The sequence below is a fragment of the Electrophorus electricus genome, chromosome 2 (assembly GCF_013358815.1).
Source record: "Electrophorus electricus isolate fEleEle1 chromosome 2, fEleEle1.pri, whole genome shotgun sequence".
Lineage (NCBI taxonomy): Eukaryota > Metazoa > Chordata > Actinopteri > Gymnotiformes > Gymnotidae > Electrophorus > Electrophorus electricus.
Genome location: NC_049536.1, coordinates 20,330,397 through 20,356,749, shown reverse-complemented (window position 1 = coordinate 20,356,749; position 26,353 = coordinate 20,330,397). Strand labels below are relative to the sequence as shown.

Here is a 26,353-nt window from a genome sequence, read left to right as displayed (position 1 = left end):
GCATAACGGACACGGCACTTTTGTCATCGCGCGTGCTGGGAGACGCGGTCTTGAATGCGGACGGCTCGTCTCCGCTCGTCTCACCTCGTCTCGTCTCGTCCCGTCTCGTCTCCCAGATCCCGAGCCTCAGCCACAGCGTGATCTCCCAGACGAGTTTCCGGGCGGAGTACAAGTCCACAGCGGGCCCCGCCGTCTTCCAGAAGCCGGTGAAGTTCCAGGTGGACATCACCTACACAGAGAGCAGCGGAGCCACCAAGGACAGTGGCATCTACTCTGTCACCTTCACCCTGCTCTCAGGTAACCATGGCGACCGAGACAAGACTCCCCTGCACCCCCAAACAGGTTAACGCAATCCCTTCAGGCAAAGCCTTGTGTGTGTGTGTGAGAGAGGCCTCCGACGGCGGGAGGCGCGTAGTTCTCGGGGGAGCTGGACTCCCGCCGGAGCCGGGCTACACGTCACCCTCCCCAGGAGAGACCTGCCTAAATGCGCTCCCTTGGCGGGCCTGGGGCTTTTTAAATTGAAAAAGAGGAGGTGGCATCTATTTTAAAGTGCAGGTCATTCGTGGCCCGCTGTTTTGGACATGGCTTCTCCGCGGGACACCTGACTGGAGGATCTCTTCCTCTTGAGAGAGAGAGAGAGAGAGAGAGAGAGAGAGAGAGAGAGAGAGAGAGAGAGATATTCCAGCAGACTGCCTGTTTTCAGCCAGTGAGCTCAGACTGTACTAATATAAGCTTTATTACGAGCAGAACAAAAACAAAGGAAGCACCATTAGTTAAATGCCCGGCTAGTCGACGACCGATATCGTTCCCCCTTCTGACCATCGGGGAGGCTTTATAGACAGAATTCCTGATCCCAGCCATGCAGTCCGTTTGCTGTCCTCTTCCCGTGACTCCGACCGATACCTAAAGGTGTGGCAGGACGCTCTGTGCTCAAGTCCGAGGTCTCCACCCCCCCCCCCCCACCCCCCGTGTGCCTGCAGGTCCGAGTCGGCGCTTCAAGCGGGTGGTGGAGACCATCCAGACGCAGCTGCTGAGCACGCACGACCAGCCGGGCGTCCAGCAGCTGGCCGGTGAGTAAAGCTCCTTCTCCCAGGCACGCCCCCCCACCCCCTCGACATGCATGCCACCTCCCCACCATAGCACGGCAGTGCACGCCACGGATCGGTGGCCGAGACCCTCGATGCCCGGAACCCCTCCTCCGCCCCGCGGCCGCCCACGCGTGCCAGCAGTCCCTCCCGCAACATGCATTGATCAGACTGTGCACGTATATGAAGGACCAAGCAACAGTAAGGCACAAAGGTTAAACGCTTTAGTGGAAGAAAGGCCGTTAAATGTAAACCCGTACGAGGGGGCCCCTGGTGAGCGTCCCATCTATGACCTATAACAGTCCTTCCCGGGGTGGGGGGCGTTTTATGCCCGGGGTATCAATCAAAATAAAAAGAAATAAAGAAACGATTGTCTCAGTTGATGAGCTTATGAGAGAAAAACGGAGAAAAGCGCATCGCAAAGAGCTGCCGTCCGTCGAGAGGAATCGTGGGATGGGAAAGGGGGGGAAAACGAAAGAGAAACACGCTCGTCTGTGCATGGCTCTCCTTCTGACTCGTGCCTCGCCTGCTGCAAGCCCGAGCGCCGCCCGCTTGCTTGAGCACAGCTCCCCCTGCTGAGCAGAAAGAGACCCTGCAGCGGCCGCCGATCCCCAGCAATGACCAAAGGGCTTCGGCTGCTGCAGGCTTCCCGGGGCTCGGGTGGTCTGCTCGGCTGTCTCGGGCTGGGGCTTGTCCCCCGCCTCGCGCCCGCTGACGCATCCCTCGCTGTTCCCTCTTTCCTTCTCTCTCTCTCTCTCTCTCTCTCTCTCTCTCGTCAAGCACACGTTCTTCCATTTCACTGCCACCGTCTACGGACGCTCGGTATGTCTGGTAGAGCGCGAGTCACTCCAACGCTGCATGGATGAATGAAGTGTGTTCAGGGGATGGTTGTGTTTGAGTTTGAATGTTGTTTTGACAGTTATACTACAACCTGCATGAAAATAACTGAGCTGTGTGTGTGTGCGCGCATATACATGGTCGTGCATGTCTGATTTGAGTAAGTGAACTGCACGTTAAGTTTCCAAATAAGAACTTGTATTAACTATGAGAAAAACATCCCATGGGAACTGGATTCTTTATTTAATTATTAATGGTTGTAAAAATCAAGTTCAACGATCCTTAATACTTTAAGGATTTAGACATCCCCTCAGACACATTACACAGTAAGAGCTCATTTGTTTCACTCGCAAAAGATTGAGTCCAAATTATCATCTAGACATTTCTAATCTGTCTTTGTATCATTATTGTCTTTGAAACTTCAGACATGTTTTATAACGTCTTCAGCAGGTAGCTCTCACACATTCTCGGACGTGTTGTCCACAAATACACCTGCTCATCCGTGTTTCCTGTTTTTCTCGGGATTCAATGCAGAGGAAAGTCTCAGAGTGTGGTAACACCTTTGTGACCTCCCAAGCCTGTGACTAAGGTCTTTTATTTGATCTCGTTTTGAGGACCGCATCCCTGTTAATAATGCGTGTCGTCCTTCAGTTTCCCGTAATTTATGCCACGGTCCTCCCAAATGTTCCCACACCTCCAACTTATGTATTCACTGACGGGGTAGAGGTTAGAGGAGTACTGCCTGTATGTTTAAATTAATACACTTTATATGCTATATGTATGTGCTTTATGTATGCAAATGTGGCTGCTAATCAGTGTTACGTTATAAATTATGTTACAACTTCTATTACAAGTGATGTAGTCATTTCAGGATAGCAGGTTACGTGTGTCATCTTTTAGAGACTGTCCACTCTGTGCCTCGAAGATTAATACGCACACAATGCATCTCACCACTTCTTAATGGCTGTAGGTACAGGACCAGCTGGTGTGTGTGTTTGGCAATAGGCTTAGTCCAACCCCAGTGGTGCACTACTGGAGCACTCCTCATTTCCGCTTAAATTGTCTCAGTCGTGTGGCAGTGCACGTTGACGTCCTGGGGAGGACAGCTTTACATCCACACAGGAGGGGTACAACGACCCCTACATGCAGACATTAACCGCATGCCGAGAAGCTAGCAAACCCAGGAGCACGGAGAGAAGTTTCGGTTTGTTTAAATGCACCCCATTTCGGTGTTCTGTGCGAGCCGCGTGAAAGGTTCTCCGCCGATCTCCACGCGGCCCCAACCGTCAGCCGCTAGCTTCCACCCCAGGCCACGCTGCACTCGGAAGGGCGTCCGAGGGTCGGCTGTGGGAGACCGAATACGTTTGACCGCTCGAGCACCATACCAGAATCCACAGCCGTATTAATGTGCCGAGGAGACGGCGGCATCGTCTGGCTGCGGAAGTGCCGTAGCGCGCTCATGTTCTTGCCATCATCTTCCTCATCTTCCTCATCTTCCTGTTTGTCACTCTCCGGCCACCGGGCCTTGCGTGAACTCCATTATTCATTCGTTTGTTTGTTTTCTCTCTCTCTCTCTCTCTCTCCTTTTTCTCCCCGTCTGTGTACCTAGGCAGCCCATTGAGTAACTTCTTTGACGTAATTAAACAACTTTTTTCAGACGAGAAGAACGGCCAGGTGCCCCATCTACCTGGCACGGCCAACAGACACCCCCCCTAACCCCCGGAGGCACGAGTCTGAACCTTAGTGACTCTGTGTGCCTCGCGGGCAGTGCCGGAGACAGTGCCAGGAGGGCGGCGTCCGTTGGCACGCGGGAGCAGCCGTAGAGGAGATCCCATTTCAGACCTGTAGAAATAACACCGAGCTTCTTGTTTTAAAACTCGGATCTAAAATCGGCTGATGTACATACTGTTAGCAGCGCTGTAAATATCCTTATAACTCCTGTCCAACAGACCTTTGTACGTAGGGTTGACTGTGTAAAGGTGAAGAAGTTTACAAACCTGGTACGTGTTCGTACGCAGCCCCGTCTGGGCCGTTCTCTTACACCTGTACCTCGAGCCTCTTCCGTGGTCATTTGGAATGAAAGCTTTTTCGTGTGGTTTCTTTTGTGTCCCCTGTCCTCACCTCTGCGATAACTTGTTTTTGCCGCTAGGAATTATCCAGAAAAGCTATTAATGCCTCTGCTCTCCTGCTCCACCAACACTCGCAGCGACCCACATTTGTTGACAGACAGAGGGCGCTATTCATCATGTGCGAGCGAGTTTCTGGAGAAACGAGACGCCTCATCCTCCCTCACCTGCCTGCTCTCGGATACCTCTGTGTTCCTTGAGGAAAACGCGCGCACAATCCTGTCCTTGTTCTGCCCTTTCCTCACCTAAACATACTCAAACACACGCGCGCAAATATTCACGAACATGCTCAAGTATACACAAGGAACTTTTTGTGATGAGCTTTCAGATGAACCACATAACTGAACTGAACCAATACACACACACGCACACACGGCACACCTATGGACGTGCTAAAACAATGAGAAAAGGGCGGAGCTCACGAGCTGTCCCAAAGGCATGGAATCTCTTCACAGACTGTATTGTCATTTTCAGTGTTAACTTTCTTCTCAGTCAGCTGGGTTTCGTTCAATCTTAAAGCACCGTGGCAAAAGAACTGCAAAACCACACACTCCGGTGAGCGCTGGACAAGGAGCCGAGGAAACTGGAACAGGGGGTGGAGCTTGAGATTATCTTAATGAATGATTTGTTCTGTTGTACAGGCCAATACACTAATATATATATATATATATATATATATATATATATATATATATATATATATATATATATATATATATATATATATATAAATATAAAATATAAACAGAAATGTCTAGATGTAATACTAATGTTATGTTGTAGATTCAGATGTAAAACTTGTGCTGCCACATGACATTTTCCCTGTATTTTATTATTTTGTTCATTTATTATAGTTTGTATACTCTGACTTGATTTCGCAGTATCGCAGTAGCTGTTGCACTGACTCCAGAGTTTCATGGTCACTTGTATCTCATATCGTGATTACCAGCAGTAGGATATGAAGAAGAAACCTAATTAATACATATTTTTGGATTTCTTTTCCTATTTATTCACATCTGATCAATTTCTTTATCAATGCCCTAATTTATGATGAGATTATGTATATGAAAATGGAAATGTCAGATGAACTGAATGTTATTTATTTATATCCCCGAGTGTTTGTATGTGCCGGAGCCACGCAGGTTGGTTCGTTCGAAGACGAAAAACAACTTTCTTATGTCATAATTTATGAGAATTACGTGGACACCGATGATATTTCTTTTGTTCCTAGCTTTGAATGAGGAAAAATTGTAGTACATGTTTAAAAAAAAAAAAAAAAAAAAAAAAAAAAAAAAAAAAAAGGTAATTTAACAGTTACTTAACGTAGTCTAGCCTCGTTAGGGTGGAGGTACTGAACTGGATATTTGTCACTTTCATTGCGTATGTACAATGGATTGCGACAGTAAGCTCCTCTCGACAAAGCTCTCCTGTAAATAGTCCGCTCTCACCTTTCCACGTCAGGGGGTGCTGGTTCCTGCTCTTTGCTTCTGACTTGTATTGCTGTGTGCATGTCAGACTGGCTTTCCTTTTGCATGGCTCTAGTGTAAACGTCCCTCCCCGTCTTTCTCTCTCTCTCTCTCTCTCTCTCTCTCTGAGTTTTGAGGCGCTTGGCTGTATCGTTTACTCGCATGATTTGTTTTCCCCTTTTTGTTTGGACAAATCCACTATGAAGCAATACCTGTCGCTGACCATCCGCAATTATATAGTGGGAGCCAAGTGACCAAGCGACTCCCATACTGCGAGCGAAATAAACGCCGCCTTCGGGCCCGCAGAGCAGGAACGGACTCAAAGCTGTAAAACCCCCTTTGTAACAAAGGCGTGAGCAATTTCACAGCGGAGAACAAAGCAAAACGTAAAAAACAACAATAAACTCATTCACTTACTAGGATTGTCTGCAGCCTTGTGTGTGCTTGGTGCGGCCAGTCTTCACCACCAAAGTGCGGGTCTCGTTACGGTAAGGTCATTACCGTCCAGCGGGCCAAGCAGCTAGTCAGCTCGGCGTGGTGCTACAGCGCATCTGTGCCTGAGAAGTTTTTGACCGCGCTCAAAACTATTTAAAAGAATATGAACCGGCAGATGGTGCTATTGAGAAACACTTGTCTGCTCGAGCTTAGTGGATTTTCAAAAAATAACTAGAAATCTCTTTATTATGGGCATTTTATATGAACATTCACATGACGAGTACGTTTGTTTTCACAATTTAAAAACATTTGAGTTTATATTATTTTATTTGTATGGCATTTAAGGACAATAAAAAGGGAACTTAAATAATATCACATTTTTTTAAATAGAAAATGTCCATAACTTCTCCAGTACAAGTTAAATCTGATGTAATTTAGCTTACAAAACCTCCATTTCCCCTTTCTGACGCCGATCATTGGACGTTTTACAACATGGATGCTTGTCAAAGGAGTGTGGCATTAAAGCTGTTCTTCCATGTTTTGACAGTTGTCAGGGTTCCTAACTTTTGACAGCTTTAGCTACAAGAATGGCAATGCATTTAGATATATTTTACACACACGTACAGTCTCATATGGTCTGTCATTTACAGCTCCCATTGCTGAGCTCGGTTACGTTGCCGCCCTGCTCCGTTTCTTCCTGTCTGACTCCCTTCGTCCAGCGATTCCACTTCCGGGAAGTATCTCTCCTCGGTCCGTTTTTCCACATTCCCATCGACTTTTCAGCTCCGCCCTCGTCCTCCCGCATCTCGCTCCTCTCTGGCCTCCTCCTCCTCCTCCTCCTCCTCACACGCAGGAGGTGACATGGAAGGAGCGGAGCCTCCGGGCCAGCGTGGCCTCCAGCTCCTCCAGAAGCGGGTCCCTGGCAGTTGGGACACGCGCCCCGGAACAGCAGAGGAGACTACGGAAGGCCTCCCTCTCCAGCAGGACGCCCATGTTCTGGAGGAAGTAACCCTCACAGTAGGCGGCGAGCTCTGTTGACGCCAGGGCCTGAAATGCACACAGGGGTCAGGGGTCAGAGGTTACACCGGCCAGAGCTTCGGATGGCCTCCACTGTTACAGGTAAGGACCAGTGTATCAGGGTATGTTACATCTCGAATGCGACTTCTGGTCTTGGCCAGTATGACACACTGATTCTAGATCAGTTTTCTCCTGTACTGCAGTGATCTGTTGTCATTGACCAGAGAGGAACATTTGCATAAGAAAGCAGCACTTGGCACTGAGCGGTGACCCCGAACGCCTGGCCGGGGGCCGCTCTGTGGGGGATGGGGCTGGGCAGGTTACCTTGGCTGCATTATAGATGCTCGTGGCGTTGTCTGGGCTAATGTTCTGAGCGCAGAGCACCTCACAGTGTCGCCGCAGGCCTTCGAGCTGGAACAGGCTGGCCACAGACAGCAGCTAGCAGAAGCAAGCAGAGAAACGGACTCGTGAAGAGCTTTACTGTTGTCGGCCAAACGGCGATGTTGAACGTGTGCCTGTTCACGTCGCCTTTTTGCTGTCGTCATCTTCCATGTATAGAGTGATGGAATTAATGCTACAGATAACATCTGTTTCTAACTATAAACAAGAGAACTGTTAGTGTAACAAGCTGCTGCAGCCAGCACGCACTCGCACACACTCGCTCTCTTACCTCCAGCAGATCTGGCACAGCTAGCTTCAGCGGTTCTGTTCCTCCACAGTACAGGTATGACATCATCACCTGGGAGACGCACATTTGCGCAAGCGATTAACCCCGCGTGCCCCTGCCCAAGGTGTAAGCAGAGAGGGACGGAAGTGGGACGGTACCTGGAAAACGTTGTACTTCACGTCACTGATTTCAATGTCCTTGCAGTGCTGCGACCCAGCAGCGCTGCTGGAGCCCAGAAGAGACTTGAACCTGATTGGACACAGATTGCACTTGTTTAGGAAGGGAAAGTTCTACTCGGCTCAACCCTACTGGGATTTCAGAGAGCAAGAAACGAGCTCGACGAAACAAAAAACGGTGGGAAACGAACCAGCTTTTTTTTCTAAGTTCGGCGTGGTCCGAGATCTGTGTAACTGATGTGATCACCGCGTCGCCCGCGATCACCCCCTGCTGCCTCACTTCTGGCATTCCCTCCTCATTATGAGGTGCTTCTCACCTTTCAGACGCCGTGATCAGCAAAACCCGGTGACCGTAGAACGGCCTCCCTTCCACCAGGAACGTCACGTCAGACATCTCCTGGTTATTCAGGAAGTGAGGGTCTAGACAGAGCAAGGAAGTAAGAGTCAAAACAGCGGGGGGGGGGGGATTTCTTGGTATTTTTCTGGAACACTGTCTGGCACGGCAAAATATTGCTGTTCTATTTTTAAGGACATTGCTCTGTTTGATGGGGTTAGGGTTACCGAGCTGGGCTGAAAGTGTGACCTTCATCTCTGGAATGGGAGGAAGAGGAGCAGGTCCATAGTAGTGACTAAAGATAGAGGCCAGCTGCTGGATGATGGCTTCATTCTGGGCGCGCGCGCACACACACACACACACACACACACACACACACACAGGGCAGTGTTTAGTCCCGACTGTCGCGTTAACGTAGGCAGCGGTGAAGCGGACGAGGCTGCTACCTTGCAGCTGCGCAGGGTGCTGAAGAGGAGGCGCAGGCCCACGGAGAGCAGCTCCTCGCAGTACTCCTCCTCCGGGACAGAGCCAAAGTCCCGCAGCAGCGAGAGCGTCACGCCGGCGCGGGACTGCAGCTGGGCGCTGCGCAGCGACTCCAGCCACACGTGCATCTTCCAGGGCACTCCTGCGGGGGTGGCGGCAGGGAGTCAGCTTGGGAGCATTACCGAGTCCCGTGCACCGCATCACGCGGGCCCTGATGATCGCACTCTGATTGGTCCTCGTATCGGTATGCAGCATGCGACCGACGTACGGCTGGCCTACCCAGGGACCGGAGCTCCACGGTGACGTCCAGGTAGCCGTGCTCCGCGCTGTAGAACGACGCCTCCTGCAGGGCTTTGGCGCGAGCCTTGCACAGGCGGGCCTGGCCCCCGTCCGACGCCAGGCTGGGGCTCGGTGAGGGCGGGGGGTGCGGAACCTCGCCCTCCACCCCCTCAGCCAGGATCTCCTCCAGCGAGAGGACGTCCTCCTTCACCTGCTGTGGCTGAGAGAGGAGCTTCCTCAGCACGTTCCTGCGACCAGGAAGGAGAACGCGGTGAGAGCGTGACTATGCCGACGACAGCTCTGCTACTTACCTCAGAAGGGCTTCTGAACAGAAATTCTAAGGCATATGGCACGTAGCACTGGAAAAACTAAGTGTTAATTGTGCCATTCTATTATATAAAGTAATTTGTACAATTTATTTACTTGTTGCCTTGTGAATAGTAAATATATACAATATAAGTGTACACAGAATACTAAGTCTACACAATATAAGTAAGAACAGTAAGTACACACAGAATAGTAAGTCTACGCAGTTTGGCCATAGATCAGGTGGTGACGTCTGTGTTCCTTGTGCGTGCTGTCCTGCACTGACTGCCTTAATCTGGCCCAACTGCATAGCATAAACATTACTTCCACTGAGACAACAGAGCCCTTCTGGACACTGGACAAGTGTGTCTTCTCAATGCTGTAAATTGTAATGTGTGTGTGTGTGTGTGTGTGTGTGTGTGTGTGTGTGTGTGCACGAGCCTTCGTGTTTATAGGTCTGATGACATGCTAGGCCACAGTCTGAGATGGCAGTACTGAGTCTCAGAAGAGCCAGAGAGTGTGTGTGTATTTGGAAGAGGTTATAGTGAGAGTATGTGTACTTTGCAGAGGTAATAGGGTGTGTGTGTGTGTACTTTGGAGAGGTTATAGTTTGTGATTGTGTACTTGGGAGAGTTTATTTTGTGTGTGTGTGTACCTGGGCGAGGTTATAGAGTGTTGGTCTGGTGGGGACTGGGAGAGGTTATAGTGTGTGAATGTGTGTGTGGACTTGGGAGAGGTTACTCGTGTGTGTGTGTGTGTGTGTGTGTGTGTGTGAGAGAGAGAGAGAGAGAGAGAGGGAGACTAATCTTAAAAGTTGTGTTTATCTGTTCCAGCCGTGTACCTATGGCCATGCGCCGCAGCGTGACTGAAACAGTTCATGTCCTCATAGAGGGATGTGGTAAGACCGTTTCCTTCTTGGGCTTTCAGCAGGGGGTCGGCCCCCCGTGCCAGCAACAGACTCACCATCTCATAGTTCCCTGCAGAAAAGCAGAGGGAAGGAAAGAAGGTGGGGGGAGAGAACGTGGTGAAAAAGTGATGGAGTCAGAGACAGGAGGAGAGAAAGAGGTGAGTGGGTTAGAGCCGTAGTGAGAGGCCGGGTCAGCGGGGGCAGCTGGACCGGACGTGTTGCTCTACTGCCTGACCGTGCAGCTACACACACCCCTTAGCAATCCAAACGCAGCCTCTCACCCACACACTCCCAAAGCTGGAAGCAGCCTTTGCTCCATCACCACACAAATACACACGCACGCGCAGGCTCCTGACCCAATTCAGTCAGCTCCCATCGGGTAGTTCATTGGGGAGCTTGGCTGAGGGTGCCATCATAGGGCTATTTTAGGTGTTCCAGCAGTAGAGGGCAGGGAGTGGGTTTCGGAGTTGAGTGCTGGTGTCATGCATGGATGTGGCAGGGGCAGTAGGGAGCGTGCCCGGGTCTCGGGGTGAAGCAGGGAGAGGCGGGTTTGTGGCCGGCGCAGGAGCTCTGCTGCCCACCTGCTGCGGATGCCAGCTGGAGCGGAGTGTCGGCGCCGCTTTCCTGCCCACTACGCACTGCTGCTCCCTCTACGCTCGCCCCTGCGTCCAGGAGGAGCTGACCACACAAACATGCACAAGCACAGCTGTCAGGTGAGCATACTGACCAACAAACAGAATACAACCCTTCACCAGAGAGGAAGGTTATTACCAAAACACACGATGCATAACTGCTTTGCTACCAGCTGTGATCTTAGACCTGGTGTCTATAATCACTGCTCGGGTCAGCAGGGGGCTCACCTGGGCAACAGCGATGTGTCCGTGCAGCACGGCGAACGTCAGCGCCACCCAGTGGCGACTGTCGGGGTGGACGGAGGGATGTTTCGGTGAGCACGCTGGCACCTGGGAGACGGGCACCGGCCGGGGGGGTGGGGGGGTCAGCCTTCATAAAACAGCAGGGCCCGGGTCTCGGCGCGCAGCCAGAACGGATGCCTTGCACTTACCACTACGTCCAGGTTGGCTCCAGCGTCGATGAGCATCTGAACCAGGGCTTCATCTCCGGCCGCGCAGGCGTACATCAGAGGGGTCATGCCCTGCACACGCACACAGATAGAGGAGAACAGGGAGCGCTGTTATAAACCTCAGCCTTTTCCCACAGGCCCGGACCAATCCTCAAAGCGCCTGGTCTGGGCGGAGGAGTGAGGAGGTGGTGTTAGAGGGCGTGGTACCTGGTCATCCATGCTGTTGACCCCATCGGGCCCCAGCAGCTCGATGGCCTGGCTTATCAGATCCGTGCGGCCACAGTTGAGCATGCGAAAGCCCAGGTCCAGCTGGAACTTGTCGGTGGCGGCCTTGGCGTCCAACCTCCTGAAGGAACTAAAGCAGCACTCTGGCCTGGAGAGAGAGAGAATATGTGGGGTAAGAAAAAAGGACAACAAACAAAAACAAGATGAGCTTGGCAAAAGGAGGAGGACTTCCTGGAAGTTCTGACTGTGTCCTGGGAGGAGTAGCTTTCCCTTTGCAGTCCCAAATCCCAAAGAATCAGGCCCCCAGGGGTCCACAGGCCCCTCTACTCTCTTTTGTTACTGTGTTGTTGTGGTAGAAATTTACAAGCGTTTATAGCATACCTTAGATTAAACATTAAAAACCGCAAAAGCATTAGGTTACATGCAAAACTGTTTACCAGTGTATATGTATTGAATGCATTTATAACTGCGCAAAAGTGTTTTGTCTTGTTTAGTTGTAATATAGCTGTATGTATAAAGAATATGAAGAACTTGTCATGCTCCAGTCAGAGAGGGCGGATGAGGGGTCAGGGATCAAAGGGGAGGTCACGGGGGATGGTCTTACTTCAGCAGTCTGGGCTCACAGTCGAGGCCGGGCAGGAGCAGACGCGCCGTCTGCCGCACGTCGTCGCTGTCCACCAGGAGGCTGCGTCGGTGTTCTGCGTGCACGATGGCCACGCGCATCCACTCCATGAGGGGTGGGAGCAGCAGGAAAGGCCTGGGGAAGACGCGGGAAATGCAACATGGGCGAGGTGTTCGGAGAGCCCCTCTGGGTTCAGCAGTAACTCCCCTCCACTTGCAACTGGGAAATGCACTGTCCTGAGCCATATTACTATTGTCCCGAACAAATCTTGCTTATTCACACACAAACAAACACACACACTAATATATTAATAAAGGTTCTTTAATCTTAAAATAAGTGTGCATTCTCACAATATACTTTCACTTATTTACTTTTGGCAATAATCAACGGTTTCAGAAATATCTCACAAAAGTTTTACAACACACAAAATTCACCTTAAATGACCTTCCATGTTAAATCACTTTGGTAACATTAATTAATGAACTGATTTTTCATCAGGCTTTTCATCAGAGATTTGTCGTGTTGCGGCAAGAGCCGCTTTTGCCTGGCTGGGTGGGACACTCCCTGCCAACATCTCGGGTACAGATGGGTCAAAACCTTCCCCCGAGGGATCGAAGCTGTGGATTCGCTTTGCATCGTATCCATTCACGCCTTCGTTCGAATAAGACCATTTTTTGCATAACGAGGGATTAAATACGCAAGTGTATTGAATTTGGCCTCAGTTACGTTGTTCTGTTAACACATCAGGCGAAACGTGAACTGGCCCAACCGGGCAAGCGATTTTTCCTTCTGCTGTGCCAGCGTCGCGCTTTACTCGCCCGGGGGATTCGGGCGGTCTGTTGAGCCGTGTCGGGGCTGCATGGACACCAGCAGCAGGCTCAGTCTGTCACATCCTTAAGCCCAGAGGGCCAACAGCAGCTGACCACACCTCCGCACTCCCTGGCCTTCCGAACACACTAAAACGGACATGATAACACAAGAAAGGTGGATTCTTCTACTGGCTGCATCTAAAGGATGAGAGAGTATAGGGAATGTGAAGCCAGTGCAGTCATTGGTGATGAAAAATGATGTTAAATGAGTGTCAACAATAGATACAAGTTTGCAAAGTGATGTCATGGCATCAAAAAACATAGGAAGGAACTCATGAAATAGCACAATGAAACAGACACTTATTATTTTTATAAGATTTCAGAGATTCAGTAAAAGGAGTTTACTGTGGAAGGGTTTCGGGCACAACTGTGAACAGCTGTTGGTATGTCAGCCTTTGGCTTATCTCTGCTCTGTTGTGTCAGCAAAGCGGCGGCCAGTAGGGGGAGCCAATGCCGTTAATGATATTAACAAAGCCAGCCGAGAGCCTGTTCGCATCATTTACTGTTAGCCATGTTAGCTCATAGTTATATTCAGTTTCCCCTACTCCAGTCCTAATATGAGTCATTAAAGGCTAAAGGGCACAGCTGTACTGAGATCAGCAGATGCAGACGGGGGTGAGCACTGTGCCTTCTGCCCCGGCTTGGGCTGATCTCCTCTCCTGAGCTCGGCTGGAGTGTCCGACAGCGGGAGCGGACATGCCGGAAGAAGGCCTTGCCCAGAGCCTGGCAGCCTCCTGAGAAATATACAACCGTGAACGCGTGTAACAGCGATGACCCCATCACAGGACAGTAACGATGTTCATCCACGGCCACGAAGAAACAGAATGGGTGCAGATGACTGAGAGCTATTATAAGATGCTGAAACACGGTCATTTGTACAAAAAAGCCAAGTTCATTTAGTTTTTTTTACAATCAAAAGACTTCAAGAGACGTTACCGTTCGGCTAAATCTATTTGGACGTGCTGAAGCTCAACTTAAACACAATGACTCGTCCCAAAAGGTGACCCAGCTATGCCTGGCGTACAGAAACGGATGACACCTGCCTGGAGTGTGTGAAGTACATTAGCAGTATGTGTGTGGACATGGGATATGCGTGAGAGGAAGAAGGAACATTGGTGGGAAACAGCTGATCTAACCAAATGAGCAAAACCACTTTGGTGCTGGTGGCCGGGGGCTTTGGCCCACTGAGTGGAAGAGCAGAGAGGAGCTGCTGTTCTTCAAGATTCTTCAAGGGCTACCATCAGGACTAAGAGATTACAGACTAGCCAGCATGTTTATTTCCGAGTGCCGGAGAGAGAAAGAGGAATGTGTGTGAATGATAGTGGGTGTTTTAAATTTATCTTTAAGAGCTTTTACAGAGCCCCCAAGGATTTGATGTAGAGGAAACACCAGGAAATGGGGCGCGCGCACGTACGTGTGTGTGTGAGAGAGAGAGAATTTCTATACGTGTACATGTGAGATGGAGATGGCTTTCTTAACCCAAAACTTGGGCTGAAAACAGTGATAGCTACCAGAACATTGTTAAGGACCTGGCGTCCTGCCCAAGAATATACCCACTAGCACGTTTCCTTTCCTAAATGCAATTATTGATCCTTCAAAAGCTCTTATCCCTGGAAATGAGTGATATTGTGTTAGCCCCAGCCAAGCAAAGCTGCTGAGATAAACCATCCCTCCTTTACAACTCCATAAACACACACACACTCAAATGCTTTTGATCGATAGTCCACTCTTGTGACCTGCTCTTATGTGAAGGAAAGCGAAGCAGTGTGAAATCCAAGCCCTTCCAAACATTTGTAACCTTTGCTTTGTTCGCTTGTTAGAGGGCCACGCTGGTGTACTCGGCGCATATGCGCTCACCTCGGCCAGGCCCCTGGATTATGCCTCCACGCTGACCCCTGCGTCTGACTCGGGGGCTCAAGTTCAGCCCGTGGCCTTCGACCCGCAACCTGAGCTGGGCCGTGAGCCACATCAAAGCCCGGGCCCGGCTGGGCGCAGTGAAACCGGAGATGGCTGCGTGCTAATTAGCCACTAGCGTGCAGACATGTATGGGGTCCTTGTGACCAGGTCACCCAGGGAGATGTATGACCGTGAGTAAGCCGAGGCCACTGGGACCACACGGCCTGTCCGCCACGCTTCAGAGGCCTAGAGTCACCCGGCTGGGCAGGAAGTTGTAGGGGCATGTTACACCCTTTTGTCATGTACAGGAATTTCATGTGGTTTGGCTGAGCATGATGATTCATCCTTGTTTTACCTTTCCTGCGCATTATTTGTACACACACCCAACAGATTGGTCCCAAATCAATATTTTTTGAAATCAAGAGTTTTGATACTTTTTTTTTTTGCTGCCAGGCTTCAAGTACGGCCCCTCAGACACTCCTAAAGCAAGAGGCCTGCTCCTCCCTTATGGCTTAATTCCACCTTTACTGTTATTGCCTACTCGTAATGGCCACTTCTCATCTCCTGTTCCCTTTCTGCATGCACGGCTTTGTCTCTGGACAGACTGCTGGGTGTGGATGCTGTCTCTCAGTGCCACTGACGTTTAACACCCACAGCTTCTTTTCACCCACCCCTCTGACCTCGCTTTCTCGCTCTCTCTCACACACTCACACACACCCACAATCTCTCGAAGGCTGGGTGCCCTGAGCTGCCATAAACAAGATACAGAGCACTAACCTCTGCTTATGATATGAAGAGCTCCCTGACCCCTCGAAGCTGCCTGTACAGTGGCTGATCTGTGTCAGGACCACACGCAGCTTGCCAGAGCGAGACTGCAGTTTGAGTTTCTAACAAAGCTTTAATGGACTTTGCAATAACATAAATGACGAGGGCATCTCAAGTAGGGAGTGTGTTTAATCACAGCCAGAATGCCACCTGGATCCCATTCCCCTACCACACACACACTCCATTTGCGCTGAAAGCCTGGCAGTGGTGGAGATACCGTTTCTCTTTGAAGTGAGCTGGTGGAACACCTTATTTTTTTTCCATTCATGTTTGTTATTTGGGTTGAGGTGTTCTGCACAGCATGCAGGCCAGCTGTAAGCAATGCGTGTGAAGGTCTGACCAAGGCCCCAGTTATCAGACACGTGAATGTACACTATCAAAACGTATACAGAGGCTTCAGGCCTGAGAGTCGGAGGCTGTCAGACCTCTGAGGGCCATAAAGACAGGGGGCCGGCCATGGCACAGATGCCACAAACACTAAAGAAAGGCTGAATGTAAATGTGCCGTTTTAGCATTTCTGTGTAGGGTTACGTTTGGTAAAAGGCTGAACTTTACTGTTAAGGTTTGTAATTATTGTTAGGAATCTGGATTTAAGGTTAGGTACGAATGATTAAAAAAAACAACACACACACACCAGAAAAGTCCATCTATAGTCTGTAATCTGTAATAGCTCACGGATCTACTGTCCAGTTAATCCTAGCTTTCTGGTGAGAACTCTCCCATTGTGTGCAGGACTAACGACCCCCTGCTTCTCCCCTCAGGCCAGGCAGACATCTCTGATAAGAGGAGAAGGTCTGCTAGGGCCTTCTTCCCCCCCGACAGTAACGGCTTCGCCCTATTGTTCCTCCTCTGTCCGTCAGCCCATGCGCGGGGCACGTGCACCAAGGGTCCCGCCGACTGCTGCTTTCACCAGCTGTCTGTTGCTGCTCTTTTTTCCTTACTGCAGAGAACAGCAGTGTCACGAGAGCTTTAACGAATTTCACTTTTCTCTGCACTGAGGAAGATCGGCACAAGGTACATTCCAGAAATGGACCACCTCTGAAAGAACCCACATCAAGTCCAAATGTAAAGACCTCCCATAACAGTGGCTCCGAGACAGAGATTTGAGGAGATCCCCACATCTTTAGCATATCATTACAGGCCCTGAAAGATTTTTCTAGCCGTTAGGATTTTCTCAGACTTCGCATGCATATGAATGAGCTGTTGGGTGTTAATTGATGCGTGTTGGCGACCTTGATGGCTTTGGAGAGAAGGGGAAAAGGTGCTTGGTGCCTCACCTCTCTTTGCTCAGGGCCATTCTGGGTGGGTCCAGGTTGGGGTTCTCCATCGACTCCATCTGAGGGCAGCGCAGGAAGTAGTAGAGCGTGTGCAGGGCATCCGGCGACCAAGAGACGTGCTGCTTGCGGCTGTGGCGTGCCGGGCTGAGGCCGGGCCGGCCCGAGCCAAGTCGCTGCATGTGGTGCATGGCACGCGACACCAGGTCACCTGACAGGAAGGGACAGGGACGTGATTGGTTAGCACAGGAGTGGGGAGATGTGCTCTTTCCAGGCAAAGATGTCAAGCTTTAGTTCAAACACGCCTGGCTGCTTTCGCATAGCACCGCAGGACCGTCCAGAACAAACAGATGACATCACACCATGAACCTGCAACAGTCAGCCCGAGTGCCTTAACTGCCTGCACATGGTGATTAGATCAATTAGATAAAAAAGAGACACTCCAAATAAGGTCAGGAGTTTGCAAGCCTGTTGCGTCATCTCCGGTCTACCAACAATCTCCTAAGACGTATTACATCAAGCAGCTTTGAAAAGCACCGTAAAATTAACCGTCAAAGGTAACCAGAACTGACCCAATAAGTACTAAATGAAACCCAAGACAGCTGGTCCAGCGGTGACCTTCGCTTGACACACACACTAGTACTACGAAGGCACAGCGGAGTGAGTCATAACGACGCAGACAGCGAGCGAAAAGTAAAGACGACTCCCAGAATATCATCTTCCGAGCCATGCACCCGCTGCCATGGTTCATTTCATCATCCTGCGCGCTGTTGGAAAAGGAGAGAAAGGAAAAGGATTTTTAAAAAGTTCCTAGCATTGGCATTGGCCTTCGCATGCCTCCATTCCCCGAGGGAGAGAGGAGCAATGGTGGGGCTGGGCCCTCCGGGACACCCGTAGGAGCAGCCAGTCGGGACTGGTGGCAGACAGACAGAGGGACAAGTCGGGCCTCGTTCTCGCTCTCCCCAGTGAACACTGGGTAAGCGCCGGATTAGCAGGGCTAGCATGCGCAACAACGCACAGACGAAACTGGAAAGCCCAGGCGCTGTGGGCTGGTTGGTCTATTTGTGGGAACAAGTAATGCTCCATTGAGATAATTACGCCTTGGGTTAATTTCTAACCAGAGTGGGTGGTTTGGTAGTGAGAGGGTCCCTCCATTAAGAGCCCAAGACTCTCATTTGTAGCTAAAAGGGCTTCTTTGTGTCCAGACAAGATGTGGGAGGGGTCTTGCAGAAATTTGGGCTGCAAAAGGAAGGCTGTGCTTGGCTTTGCTGTTGATGCTTATCCCCTCAGAGAGAATCGGCTCTGTGGGATTGAACAGAGTAAATCCAGTATTCTCGGGCTCAAAGCTCTTCTGGTAGCATCCATCTCTTGGCACAACAAAGCAGACCTGATGTTTTAACAGAACCATAAGTAATACTGCAAGATGATATGGTGACCAGTTTGGTGAGGAAGTAAAAGTATCAGTGTAGCACACAGGACTTCCAAAGAAACAGGATGTTTTGGACAAGTGTGCTTATCAGGTCCTAGGAGGTGCAACTAGAAGCAGGAAAAGTTGGCAAGTGTAAGTGTAATTGCCAAAAAAGACGTAAGGTTGGCTATGATAGGAAGGTATGAGAACACACAGTGCATTACGGCTTGCTGTGCGTTGTGTGGCAGCAGGAGCAGCTTGAATGTAGGATGTAGGAGCTCCAGGGCTGGACAGATGCCCCACTGTCTGCCCAATCCCCTGGGCAGGGCTTCTTGCGCTGCCCCGAGCGCTTGCGGATGGGATGCCAGCATGGTCCCCATCACCCCCCCCCACACACACCCCAAGCACAAAGAGCACTCTCACTTGGCCGACCGTGTGCCGGGCCGCTCACCCGCATCAACGCACCCTTGTGCAGCAGCACAAACAGTGGAGTGTGTGTGCAGACGTTCGCCAGAGGAAATTTGCCTCTTCCACCGGCTGGCCCAAGCCACTACACGCCCCGCGCCGCCGCTGGGCCTGCGGCATGCTGGGTAAACACGCACGGGCAGGTACCAAAGCCAAGAGGAGGAAGAGCAAGGTAATAGAGAGAACCCTTCACCCCCCCCAGGGAAATATCGGATTTTCATACGTTAACCAACGTAAAGAAAGAATGAAAGCAGTGTCAAAATGATTTACTACCCATGATTGGAGTAATGCTGGTTCCAGTTATGGAACAAATCTGGTTGTACAGAGAGTATGAAAATTAAGCACCGTCCAGCCAACAGGTCAATGGATTCCCTTTACGCTGCATTTTTACTGTTTATAGAAAACACGTATGTGTTTGAATTAATATGAAAGTGGGTATTAACAGGCTGAGCTGTGCCCAGCACTTTCATAACTCTGTCCATCAGAACTCTTCTTGTGTCCTCTGCCTGCTTTTGACTTTCCAAACCAGCCAGATAACTCAGGCATTCAGCACCCACTGCCACAATACCTGCACTGTAACCAAAGATGTCTTGAAGCAGGACTTGGCCCTGTCTGTGTCTGAGGCAACCCCACAGCTGTGCAGCACAAGCCGCCCATATTTTGAGCAACCACAGATCCAAACACACTGAAGCGGCTTTTCCCAGTGAATTTCCATGCCGACTTTAACATCAATCACTCAGAAATGCCCTACATCTCATTAGTTATACGCCGAACGCAGCTGTATAACCAACTCAAAACCAACACGATCTTTGCAAGAAGCTCAAACAAGATTCGTCGTGACATAACGATAAAAACAGCGGGTCTGAGCCAAAATGTTTTAAAAAGTAGCACTGGGAAAGTAGCACCGGCCTTTAGCATGCACCGAGGAGGATGCCCCGTGCGCCGTTCCAGGCCAGACGTTGGACGATACCGATAAGGGGATACATCGACCCCCCCCCCCACACTTCCTCCACCTGATACCCAGCTGGGCACCATTCAGGATATCCTTCCACTGTGAGCATGACATAACTTCCACTGTGATATCCTTCCACTGTGTAACATAACCACATGGGGAAGAAGGAACAGGAGCAGCTGATCTAAAGGTCAGGCTCTCCTGGGTCAGCATGGCCGACACATGGGATCACGTGGGGTCTGGGCTTTTTAACCTCTCGTTCAGCCGCGTTCTAGCGTCGCTCACTTTTTTTTTTTCCCACCCTGTCTTTTAAAAAAAAATCTTTTCCAGCACACCACAGTGTTTAGAGAGCAAACACGCCTCCGTCCTCCCCCTCGGAGACGGGCAAGGTGCGTGCTCACCAGGAGCGAGGAATAATGGGGCTAATGGTCCTGAAAAGATAAACAGCGCCAGCATCATCACCTTTCCCACGCTTCTCTGCCACAGGAACAGACGGACCCTGGATGCGCAGGCTCGGAGCGCAAGTTCGTGCGTGCTGGGCCTCAGCCCCGCCTCGCCGCAGCTCGGAGGGGACGGAGCCTCGGCCCAGACGTAAATAAACACGACTCTGCGTTAGATGGGGAGAAATCTGATTATTGTATGCTAATGAGTTAGAGCTTTTCCGCAGGGTTGCTTCCGACTCCCCGCTGCCAGGACGGCCCAGTTTTTCACGACATCGGAGAGGTGATGAGGATGGAAAAGGAGGACTGATCCAGCCGCACGCCTCTGTCACCGTCAACCCCCCCCCCCGCCCCCCGCCCCGGCTCGGATGCACGCGCGCGCGAGAGCCAAAACGTGACGGCCGGGATCCGCCAGGGTTTACGGAGACGGGAGAGGCGTGGACTCACTGAGCTCCGAGATGCTGCCCACACAGGTAGCCAGGAGGGACTGCTCCAGCGTGCGCAACTCCAGCTGGGCATATGCATCCTCTCTGCTCTCAACCCCGGCCTGCTGGCCTTCCGTGTACGGGCTGAAATAGGCCGGCAGGGAGAGGACACCTGTGGAGAGAGAAAGAGAAAAGAGAATTTTTAGGAATGCACAGACTGGATAAATTCATTTGCAACGTCCGTAACTCTATTCCTACTTTTGATTTACAGTCAGAAGTGCCAAAGTCCACCTCTGTAAGTACAGCAGTGCCATTAACTGTCACCCCGGGATTTATAAACACGAAGTAAGACTGTCGTTGCCTTTTACTGCCAAATGCATAAATTACGGTTTATAGTTTGGTTCTGAAACAGACAACATCTCCAGTCTCAACAAGTCTCAACTATCACACTCTTTAAAAAACCAAAAAAAAAACAAAAACATTTTAATGGGTTGGTGAGCCAGTCTGATCGGGGCACGTACTAAGGGCAAGCAGAAGAATGCAGATAAGTCTCTTATTCAACTGAACAGATGAAAGTCTGCCAACTTGCATTCAAAGCAGTTCTCTTTCCCCTGACTGAGTCTTAACTGTGCTTGATGGTCCATGTGCCATTTTCATCTAGAAATCAAAGCCACAGAATCTCTAAGAACAGCAGTGTAATGTAGAAACAGATGGTTGTCTGCATACTTAAAAGGAGCTCCCATAAACCTAGGTGATGTTGCAATCTGAAGTGACAGCTCTGTTCACACCGACATGGTGCATATGCCTTCTCAGCCTCCATGTATCCAGACAGGAGTCTCCAAGTGGAGAAAGTGGAGAAAGATTTCAACATCACAGTAACTTGAGTCGAGAACCACACACTTTGGTCTAAATAACTGCTTTTCAACAAACTATGAGCTACAAACGTCCGCGTTAGAAACGCTGATTAAACTACAGCCAAGACCTGGCAGTTCCAGGAAAACCTCGGTAAGGAAGACGAAGGAAGGAAGGCCGGATTCAGCCGCGTCTGAATAAACAGGCCTGCGGCTGCGACGCCGGACATGTCAAAGAACTGGGAAGCTCGGGGTCGGGAATCAAAATCAACCCTTTTCCTTAATACTTGTCCTCCAAGGAGCAATTACATGTATCAAAGGCTACAGCAGAACATGACTAAGAGAAACACAGGCTTCTTCCAGTTTTCTCCCTCTCATGGGTGGCTGAAGGGAGCCATTCCCATAGCCTGTGAATGGGACTTTGCCCCAGTTCGTCCCCCAATTCGCCCGGTCGTCTGACTGGATACACTGGGTTCTCCCGGCAGCCCCACCCAGCTTGTCTCTGAGTCAAGACTCAACTCCCTTCAGTCCTCTGTCAGATGGAAGCCATTGCGTAATGGCAGCCCAAAAGCGTTTTGTTTTTTGCTTCAGAGAGGTTTCAGAATGGTCTCGGCACGGTTACGACACTTTCTAAAGACGTCACTTCTAAGGAAAGCGCTTTCAAGTATGGTTCAAAATGCAGCCTCTCTCACTATCTGTCCGATCTCTTTTAACCCTTTGAAATCTGGCCTGTCGTGTTTACGAGTCATTCCTGTGTTTACAAAAGCGTGCCCTTAAAATAGTGGCTTCCTGCCAGTGTTTCATGTGGACATCCTGGGCCCGGGAAGAGACGGGAGGCTTGTACGCAAAGCAGCGCCCACCCCGCCGTGAGGCCTGTTCGCCCTTTCTGTGCTCTGTGCCATGACAAACCTTTGCCTTGGCCTTCGGGGCGAAGGATGCCGCCAAGCCAAAGGAAACAGGCCGTCCACCCTTACCGAGGAGCCCAAATAAAACAATAATGTGAGCCCTGTTCATGATTTATGTGTGGCGTGCCACTAGGAAGACAGGGATCTATCCCATCCTTCCTCCAGGGAAGGAAGATCCTTCTAGAGTGTTTCCAAGTGCGTGTTCTGTCTTTAGGCCGTGCCAAGAACCCGGCCAAGTGTTTTGGAATACCTCAAATACAGACTTTACGAGCTGAAAAAAAAAGGTCCTTGTAGATCACGATTGTGATCAGCACAGGTTACCGCGCACAGTATGAGGGTGGCTCCAGCAGTCTCACACACGCTCTTGCTCTTTTGGCATAGCGTGATCATGGGGGAAAGAGTCTATAAAGATGCACTCAAGCAGTACAGGACATGGAAGATCAGGGCTCTGCCTGCATCCATGACTGGGTCATAAATTCCTGCAAAAAAACAACTACACTGCTTTACAGTAAACAGTCTTGAAAAACCAGCACAATTTGAGCCTTGCTTAGGGCCCAACAGTGGCAAATCGGTAGTGGTGGGGTTTGAACCAGCAACCTTATGATTACAATTCAAGTGCCTTAGCTACTGAGCTACCACTTCCCTGTATAATGTGGCATTTACAGCTAGGAAAGGAATTACAGCAGTGGGAGCATCAACACCGCACTGCATGCTGGGTATGAGGGTATGGACGCATACGTAACAGCAAACGAGAAACGTACAGGCTCAGTTAAAAACACATCGGCTAAGTCAAAGCAATTCGATTCAGCTAGTACAGCTCGGGCTTTTCTAAAAGGCAGATCAGCGCGGACAGATCGGCTTGCGTAGATGGGACAGTCCGATCTCATATTAGTTCGACACGACTGCAGAAAAGACCCGAAGCATGAGTTATTCAAAGCTCTGCAGCTTTGTGGATGTGTTGCCATGCATGTTGACGGATTTCTTTTGGGATGTGTCCAGTCAGTGCCGTGAGCAAGGCATCATGGTTAATAATCTGCCTTTATGAAATGCCTAAAAACCTTTGTGAAGAAAAAGCTAATTTGCCCCATTGCACAGGGAATGGCCTTCATCTGTGTGTGTGTATGTGTGTGTGTGTGAGTGAACACCAACAGAACACTGCATTTGCTGACATTCACCGCTCCCCACAACGGTGCTTTCCAAACACCCACTGGCCTGCATTCTCTGGGGACTAAGCACACCTGTTCAAAACCCAGTGTTTGCTCATACCATTTCCCTAAAAACGAATCGTGTAATTGTTAAGAGAAAACAAACAGTTTCCCTAACCACAGAACACTTGATCTTCGTGTAGGTTCTGTATGAGTTTGAAGTGACTAAGACTGGTCTCACCGTCCAGAAGCAGACATGTCTCCCGGGATGGCTGAAACGCTAAAAAAAAACCCATCCTTGCTCTCAGTAATTTTCACCCTGTGTACTATGTCGGCAGTGCCGTGAGAGCTTGCTGCTTGGGGGTCTGCAGCAAATATGTTTAGGAACATCCAGTAATAAAGAGAAGCTCCCCGGAGCCCACTGCCTGTCTGCTGTGCACTACTCCCACAATCTCCTCACCCCAGAAACACAAGGAGAGAGCAAACTTACAAGATAGTGGGGTCTGTTTGCGCTGGGTTATGCCCCCTCGAGGCTTTTTAGTCACCTTGTTGGCTTGCCCAGTAATCGCTCATACCGGGGCCCCTACAAAGAGCATTCCTGATGCCTAATTGGTCTAGCAGCAGGAGTATGTTTGGTCTAGCGCGTGTCCGTTGTTCGTGTATGTATCAGTGTGTGTTAAGTGCAAGGTCTTGCTCCTTTAAGACCCAGGAGACCCCAGGCTCTGATGTCTGAGTGGGCTTTTTACACTGCCGCAAGGCCACCTGCCTGTGTGTGAAAACAAGGTCTTCATTCATGCGGACAAGCCCAGTGCCCCCCCGCCGAGCTACATCCCCCTTGCACACGAACTGCATTCTGGGGAGCGTCCATGCGGAGGAGGAAGGAACCGCGGAGCCGCGCAGCAGGGTCTGGTTCGGGCCTGCGGTGCTGTGGGCAGCTCTGATGGTGTGCACGCAGCACGCTCCAAATGCCTGTTTGAGGGGCCGCTGCTAATGCAACAGGTATCGGACGCCAACAGAGAGCGGATCTCGGACTGGCCGGCCTGGCGTGCGGCATTTCTCCGACACCAGCAGGACGGCTCTCGGCATCGGTGAAGGAAGAGTGTAGGAAAGGCGGGTGAACGCGCAGAGCCTCTTTACCCATCACTTCACGGTCGGACGCAAGTGGCCTATTTATGGGCGAGCAGGAAGGCTCTGGGGGGGCACGGTCCATTACCAGTGGGTAAAAATACCCTCGGAGTGTTTGTCTAGCCTGGCCTGATGAGTCCTCCCACTGTATGGCTCTTATCGTTATCAAATGGAGTGTCACACGCTGCTCTGTTCTCGAGTGTTCAACAGCCTAATTAATCATTGTCTAGATGTGACTGATGGCTCCGTGGGTTCTGCTCAGTGTCCCACAACACCTTGGCCGACCATCACGTGAAAGCTGGGTTGTTACCTGCAGGTGAAATGCTTTAAAGAGCATAAGACTCATGGCCATGCACTGCAGTCTACATACAGACCACATACATACGAATGTATCTGTAGACCACAAAACAAATTCACTTTGACAGTTATTCTGGGGCTGTAAGCCTCTTGATGTGCCACGGATTCAAGAGTTCTCCAACTTCAAAAACCATACGTTACCAGCGAGCCGCTCAGCAGATCCGATCCTAAACGCGGCTTTAAGCTGGACGGAGCTGTGCATTCTTTCTTTGTGAACCCAGGCCAGCCAACGCCTGGTGGTTTCCTGGTGTGGCTGAGGCCTCCGGGTTTCATGTATGGCACCAGGGACAGCTCGGTGGAGAACGGATCTTCGATAATGTGTGCCTGGCATCGCTGAGGTTTCAGACTCACCCTAATAACGTACAGATTAACCCCCCCCCCCCCCCCCCAAAAAAAAAAAGTCGGAGAAACCCACCCAAACATCCTTCACTTCAGATGCCTTTTACTGCCGGAATATTGTTGTCGGCTCCATAGCAGCCAGAAGAAATAGTGTCCAGTTTACAAAACAACGAACGCTCTTAAAGAAAAGGCCCCATGACTCATAAAATGATTATTTTAATTCAGTTTCTGGAGTAAATATGGCACCCTGTCTTGTTTTGACCTTTATGGGACTGTTCGAGCCACCCACCTTCAGCAGCATCGGTGTGCTAACATGCCCTTTTCAAACAAAATTACAAGCTCCTTAAAAACAAGCCCCTTCTGTTCAGTGCACGAAGGACTGCTCTTAAAAACCTGAAAGCTACGCATGCCGTTTGATTTCAAATTACGGTGGGGCGTGTCGCACGGGCCCTTTAAACTGTGAGGGCGATGGGAAGATTTGCCCTCTTTTTCCACCGAGGACAGAAGGGCCCTTTTGTGGCTAATCTAAGATCAGCCTCCCCCTCCCCTTCACCATTAGAAGAGAAACCACAAAACTAGCCAGGGGTCAGCCGTGAAAAGGAAACGTCGTCCACTAGCGGCCCTTTACGGCGCACGGCGGTCAAGTCAAGTCGAGCACAGTCACCACCGGGAAAACGACCCGCCCTTTAAAGAGTGTCGGCACAATCGGGCCGCTGTCCAGCTCTGGCTCGGAGAGGCGGGCGGAGGGTGCCTCGGACAGAAGGGAGCTGGAAACCGAGCCCAGCACCACACGCGCATTCCGTACACGTGTACCCGCAACACGCGTAGCAGCACACGCATGCAAGAACAAGGCTTCTCAGAAACAAGGCCAGCGTGCCGGAAAGCGCCCCAGTGAGATTCCTTCATGATAATACATATATTCGCTGCCTTCTGATGCCGCATCGCACATGTCGTTCTATTGATGAAATCTAAAGAGTAGTTTAGGGGAATGTTGAGGCATTCGGTGGTCTTAGTGCTGTTTCCTGCATGTT

At 50.5% G+C, this 26,353-nt stretch overlaps 2 protein-coding genes across 2 annotated transcripts in view; one reads left to right on the top strand and one right to left on the bottom strand.

Moving 5' to 3' along the window:
* Nucleotides 1–4,685, top strand: part of brsk2a (BR serine/threonine kinase 2a) — a 111,042-nt gene extending 106,357 nt beyond the window's left edge. The window contains exons 17-19 of the mRNA XM_035534611.1: nt 117–297; nt 981–1,070; nt 4,072–4,685. Coding sequence (XP_035390504.1) covers nt 117–297; nt 981–1,070; nt 4,072–4,094 — 294 coding nt within the window. The 3' untranslated portion in view covers nt 4,095–4,685. The remainder of the gene's footprint in view (nt 1–116; nt 298–980; nt 1,071–4,071) is intronic.
* A 1,483-nt stretch (nt 4,686–6,168) lies between these two features.
* abtb2b (ankyrin repeat and BTB (POZ) domain containing 2b) overlaps nt 6,169–26,353 on the bottom strand; it is a 32,742-nt gene continuing 12,557 nt past the window's right edge. Inside the window, exons 2-17 of the mRNA XM_027016409.2 lie at nt 20,623–20,772; nt 16,914–17,121; nt 12,029–12,181; nt 11,407–11,572; nt 11,182–11,271; nt 10,979–11,080; nt 10,700–10,796; nt 10,053–10,188; nt 8,906–9,153; nt 8,590–8,768; nt 8,371–8,476; nt 8,127–8,229; nt 7,792–7,882; nt 7,637–7,705; nt 7,291–7,404; nt 6,169–6,996 (exon numbers count right to left, since the gene is read on the bottom strand). Coding sequence (XP_026872210.2) covers nt 6,793–6,996; nt 7,291–7,404; nt 7,637–7,705; nt 7,792–7,882; nt 8,127–8,229; nt 8,371–8,476; nt 8,590–8,768; nt 8,906–9,153; nt 10,053–10,188; nt 10,700–10,796; nt 10,979–11,080; nt 11,182–11,271; nt 11,407–11,572; nt 12,029–12,181; nt 16,914–17,121; nt 20,623–20,772 — 2,216 coding nt within the window. The 3' untranslated portion in view covers nt 6,169–6,792. The remainder of the gene's footprint in view (nt 6,997–7,290; nt 7,405–7,636; nt 7,706–7,791; nt 7,883–8,126; nt 8,230–8,370; nt 8,477–8,589; nt 8,769–8,905; nt 9,154–10,052; nt 10,189–10,699; nt 10,797–10,978; nt 11,081–11,181; nt 11,272–11,406; nt 11,573–12,028; nt 12,182–16,913; nt 17,122–20,622; nt 20,773–26,353) is intronic.